General features: G+C 35.6%; 1 protein-coding gene across 11 annotated transcripts in view; it reads right to left on the reverse strand.

Moving 5' to 3' along the window:
• NPAS3 (neuronal PAS domain protein 3) overlaps positions 1-6000 on the reverse strand; it is a 615258-nt gene that overhangs the window by 526770 nt on the left and 82488 nt on the right. For 5 of the 11 annotated variants that reach the window (XM_084521175.1, XM_084521174.1, XM_084521177.1 and 2 more), the window contains exon 2: positions 4367-4456. The exons of the other annotated variants lie outside the window; for them this stretch is intronic. In XM_084521175.1, coding sequence (XP_084377301.1) covers positions 4367-4456 — 90 coding nt within the window. The remainder of the gene's footprint in view (positions 1-4366; positions 4457-6000) is intronic. 11 annotated transcript variants of the gene reach the window in all.

The raw sequence follows: 6000 nt of genomic DNA on the forward strand, positions 1-6000 counted from the left end.
CATTTCAATAACTTGCAGATAAAAGAAGGGAAAAAGAGCTAATAAAGCCACAGCTGTATTTCCACAACTTAAGCAAGCGAGGTGTTTTCCTTGCATGTTTACTCCATACTCTTGATTTCAGAAAAAATACATTGCTGCAGAACTCTTTCCTATTCTTTGTTTTCCTCTGGAAAAGAGACATGACCTTAAACTTGCCTTATATAGACAGGAAGAAATGAAGAAGAAATGATGCTTCCACCATTGCTTTGGAGGTAGTACAGAACAGCCACCAAATGGGGAATTTCACCCTCACAATCCAGATAATACTCTGAAGGGCCACTTTATGAACAGAACAACTTCAAGGAGAAGAACAAATAACTGAGATTTCCTCTGCTTGTACACAACTGAGACTCCCTACAGACAAAAAAGAAAAAAACATACTTTTCTTGACAAGCCATTATTCCTTGTAATTCAGCAACAAACATAACTGGAGCACGTGCAGAGAGATGCACCACCTCTGGAAATCTTCTACCCAGACTTTGTTCTCTATTTGACACTCCATAAAGTTGAACAAGAGTGCAAAACGTAAGTGTCTCAGCAAACAAAAGAAAGGATTTTCAAACTGGACAAGGGGGAAAAACCTTGGCAGCTTGGTTACATTTTCTTCTCAGTTCTAGTTGACTATTTCTTTTTATTGTCAATTTTGTTTGACACCACAAAGAAGCTGGACATTCCTGGCTACAGCTGTGTGGAGTAAAAATGGGAAAAAAAAAGTGGGGAAATATGGACTGCCAAATTCCAGGGCAGTAACTGATAGGTTTCTGTTTTTACTGTCATAGCTCAAGACATGTAATCTACTTCAAAAAGCACAATGGTGAAGTCTTATTATAAAAAATTGTGGTGTGTTGGTCATTACCACAAGCAAAAGCAGAAACAAATTGCAATTGTTCTCAAATTTTAGAGCTTTTTAAAATATTTATTTACGTTTACAGCCACCTCAAAAAACATAGGCCCATAGCAACCAAGGTGACAGACAAGGGAAGGGGAAATCTTTTGTTTGGATTTTGGGAAGGGTGTAAGGCACATCAGCTTTTGCAACAGTATACCACCTAGAACAGAGTGGAATATATCTAGTGGCTTCTATAAGACCAAACTGTAAGTTAAATAAATAGCCTAGAGTGATTCACACTAACATATTCAATACACATGAAATAGACAAAATATTATCTCATGTAATCATTGGACCAACTCCTCAGGGATGTTGTAGTAAAAAATCTGCAATTATTTTCCTCAAGTAAAATGCTTTAACTAACTTAAAACTTTAAGAACTCTTAAAAACATTAGTGCTAGTACATACCAGAAATAAAGTTTAATAAGTTACTTCTCAGAAAACATTTGGGGAAGTATTTCTGGAGTGGAAGGTCGGGGCACGATCCTTTCAGATTTTTACAGAAAGGATCAGAATATCTTGATTTAAATTGCTAAGTAGCTTTGCACAAAATATCTTTAATAGGTAGACAGTTAAGCATAAATCTGTAGTAGGCTCACAGCATAACAGCATAATATTTTTTTTAGTAGGCTCACAGCATAACAGCATAATATTTTTTTTTTCCATTTAAAAATGTGGGGGGAAGGAGAAGGAAGAAATAAAAACCCTGTAAGGAAGCTCCATTATAAAAGAAGTTGAAGAGTCCCGTCATCAAAAACAAACAAGCTTCTAGCAAGCAAGCATTCTCAGCATGTACAAACTGCACAGACTGAAGTTCAGCAAGTGGTCATACCACAAGAGAACCAGAAATAAAAAAAAAAAAAAAAAAGATTAAGTAACTCTGAACAACTTCAGGAACTATAAAGAACCTTAAGATACTTACAAAGGAACACAAGTTACCCGTTTCCATAGATATATTTGTCAGGTATATGATAATATTCTCCAGTTTAAAGTTAAGTGGAGTCTAGTACAGCCCACAACATAGCTCTGGAAGACCACTGCACTTGAATGCTGCCTGGGTTCACAGCCAGATACCCTGCTAGGATTGGCACCCCACACTGAGCCTCCTCCTGCTTTTCAGTGCCTGCCACTGATGTGCTGCCCCAAGCAGTTTGAAGCTACTGGTATGATGACTACCAAAGCTGCAGTCCTATCTGCAACAGCAGTGAACAGCAGTGTGTAGGTGAGTAAATATAATTTCATACACAGTTGTCTCATAACAAAAAGTTCACATTTGTCTTGCAGCACTGAAGTATAAGCTTTAAAATGTCACTAATACACCTTGATTCTGTTATGGTTGTTTAACAAGTTGATGAGAACTTCTCACTAAAACTTTTATATCATTGGAAATAAATTACCATGGGAAAAAGTACCAAAAACATCCATTGGAAAGAACACAAAGAATGCCTCAGAGAACTTAAATAGCACTGAAGTACCACCAAGTGGGAAACTCCACTAATCAAAAAGCACTCTTTTCTGTAGAAAGACAGCCCTTAGTTTTCAAAAAATAATCTATGCTTTCACCTCACTTGTGGAACTAGTCAGTAGTACTTAAACCAATTCACATAAGGAATTTCAGGTTGTGACAAAACAGATATCAATTAGAACTGCCTCATTGCCTGTCCAAATTTTTGCCTTTTGGGGGAGTTGACTTTGCCATTGAGGGTGGCAGGGAGATCTATTTAGCCAATACCTATTTGCTACTATATATGTACCTGTAAGTGAACATCTACTACCCTATTTTGTGGTCAACACTGCTAACTGTTTTAACTATAGTGACAACATCTACCTAATTTCAAATATTAAAATAATCAGCTATTCTGCATCACTATATTTTGCACTCATAACAAACTGTTCCAAGGTCCGATTTCTACAAAGTTTTAAAATCTTGAGGTTGTTCCAAAACCTGATATAAATAGTATACAACAAATCTGTTTTTAAACATTTGAACAAATGAATACATTTTTATGATTACTGAACTTAAATAGCAAGAAAAGTACAATCATAAAAGTTAAGCTCTATGCTGATGTTTACAGTCCCACTAACAGACTGCTTAAATTATCCTGGACACTGCTTATTTGCAGAGTAAAATGGGAAAAACAAAATGTAAAAAATATTTATAAATCAATGTTTAGCACAAATATCTCACACCAAAAGTAGGTATGAACACAAGAAGCCAAGCCAATATTCAGACTTCCATTTTGGCTCAAAGTTATATTAATGCTAAAATTATATTCATAAATCTAGATATCTCTTTATCCTCTCACTTCCCTAAACCAAAATGATACCCTCGATTTACTCAAAAGCACCAGTTACTTAATGTGTTAATGGTGTTACCTAATATATATATACACACACACCCCAAAAATTTCACAAAACAACAGTACATTATGGAATAAAATTGGATGAGAATGTGACCTGAAAAACTATGAGTATGATGACCTTACTAAAGAAACATTTTGTTCCAATGCAAGTACAACTGACATTTAGAAGCTAATGGTTGTGTTTTTTTTATATGGTCTGTCATACACAAGAAAATAGTAACAGTGAAAAAAATAAGGATATAGTTGGAGTATGAAAACTAAACACCAAGTGACAGAAAGCTTCAAAATTCAGTAAGATTACAGAAAACTCAATGCATTTGCAATATATTAATACAAAATCATTTATATCTGTAAATATATACTTTTAAATTCTACGTTAAAGTGTTATTAAATCCTTACTGCAGTGAAATATAAACTTTACTGATAGATTGCAGAAGAAACATAAGTAAGCAAGTTACAGTTGCCTGCCCACAGTAACAGCACTTTTGTCAGAAGCTCCAGTAACAATCTTTAGATACACACAAAAGTGGGCTCTGTTAGGGCAGTGGACAAAGGCAAATGACTGCAAAGCAAGAGAACTCAACTTCAATTTAACTGTCCTGTAAGGTACATACTAATTAACTGCAAAGCTATGAAATCCTAGCTAGCATGTTAAGTCTGCTACATGACAGTATAATTTGACTTCTTAAAGGATTATGCAAATTACAACTCATCATTCCATTACACGACTGAAAAAAAAGTGACAGCTAATTTATACATAACACACCTTTCAAATCCCTAAGATGTCAAGCACCTGTGCAATACATTTTGCTTAGATTTTCTAGTGTATACATTCTTGTTTATTGCACTGTACAGAAGCATACCTAAGATTTAGCAAAATCATAGGGTCTTATTTGCTTTTTAGCTTTTAGAGCACAATCCCAAAGAATTAAACACCATATTTCTGTCCCTGCTTTAGAGGTTTTGTACATAAGCAGAGGTATAAGGTTTCAACGCGTGTAATTTCTGAATAGCGGGAGAGCACGAGCACTAAATGCACGAGCTAGATGCAAGACTCACACAGATTTCAACATACTTCTGGTAGGTAGATTCACAGTAGATTCCGTCATATCTGTAGATTTTCCTACATTCTGATTGGTTGGGCAGAGGATGCTGGACAGTTATTCTGTAGAGGCATCAAAAACAGATAGACATGACTAGAGATTCTCTACAGTTAACTGTAATGCAGGACAATCAGTATGTTGAAAGTGATTTACTTATATTTTTTGTAAGCATCTTTCTGATCTCTTTAAATCAACTGCCTTGTGCACATAACATCCAGAGCTTCCACTTTTCAAAAGTTGCACTGAGAGTAAACTAAACTTTGGTTCTCCACAAGAATGGTACTTTTCCACCCCCCACCATCAAATGAAAGGGGAAGTAGTAAAAAACTTTATGAACCAAACTGATATTTCACAAACTTTGTGTACATAAAATAGTGCTTATAAACTTAATAATTTATTGTTTAGTGTTGCAATCCTTCCTGAGGCAGGACATCCATTTATATTAGCAGGGAGTTTGTCCAGACAAAGACCAAATAACCCTCCAATTTAAAATGTCAACAGAAATTCACACATTTGCAAAGAATGAGGATGTTGTGGCATTAGGAGGACTGTGATTGAAGGTGCTCAGCACCATCTGAATAATGCCATATGTTCTCAGATTGACTGAAAAAAAAATGAAAGTGATTGGCAGCAATCAGGAGGTGCGCAGCATCTTGTAAAATCAGGCCCTAAAAGATTTGTCAATCATTCTATTATTTATCCCTCCCCAACTCCCTGTTAGCAGAAAATATAATTTGGCTATAAAAATTCAATGTTTTTAAAATATACTTGGGAATTGCACACAAAACAGTACCCACTAATTTCCTTTTTATTTTTTTTTTTCCTCCCCTCTTCTCCTGAATATAAACACATTTTAGATTCCTTTGCATCTTCCAGAAATACTTTTGTCTCTTTTAGTATAACGGGAGTTAAACTAAAATATAGAACTGCAAAACTTATACAAAATTTTAAAATGTTGAATATTAGGCTGTGAAAAATATTTAAGTATTCTTCTTACTATAAGATTTTTAATTATTTTTAACTATTAAGTATATATAGCTCTCAACTAGTCATTTAACAGTGTTAAACGTGTTTTTATCAGTAATTTGATTGTGGAGGTATGATAAAGTGAACATTATTAGGCAGCAACAAGCTTTGCAAAAAAATGGAAAGTTTTCTACTGTGGAAACTGAGGGCCTTCCTTAAGCCTGTGCCTACACAGAGCGGCAAGTACATTCATCTTCAAATCTTAACACAGCCCCATTCCCCTGATCATTTAAATTGGAACCCTGACCACATACCCAATTTCCTTCCCCGGTAACCCATGTGTAGAAGGGAAGAGAGCAAGAGAGAAGACATGACCAAACACACCTGCAAATCACAGGGCAGCCCTGGATTCCCTCATTAAGACATCACCAGAGAGGCTTACTTAATGGGATAATCGGGGCCTTTTAAGTTGGATCCCTTAGTGTACACCAAGGTGTACAAAAACAAGTGGAGTATGCTAAACTGGGATTTACAACACAAGTGCTATCCACAGGAGCCATGCAAGCTAGTAAAAATAAGTCTATAAGGAGGGAGTTTTTTCCATGCTGTTTCTGCCTCAGACACAAACCTCATTTCAAGT

This window comes from Aythya ferina (genome assembly GCF_964211825.1).
Source record: "Aythya ferina genome assembly, chromosome: 5".
In the NCBI taxonomy this organism is placed as follows: Eukaryota; Metazoa; Chordata; class Aves; order Anseriformes; family Anatidae; genus Aythya; species Aythya ferina.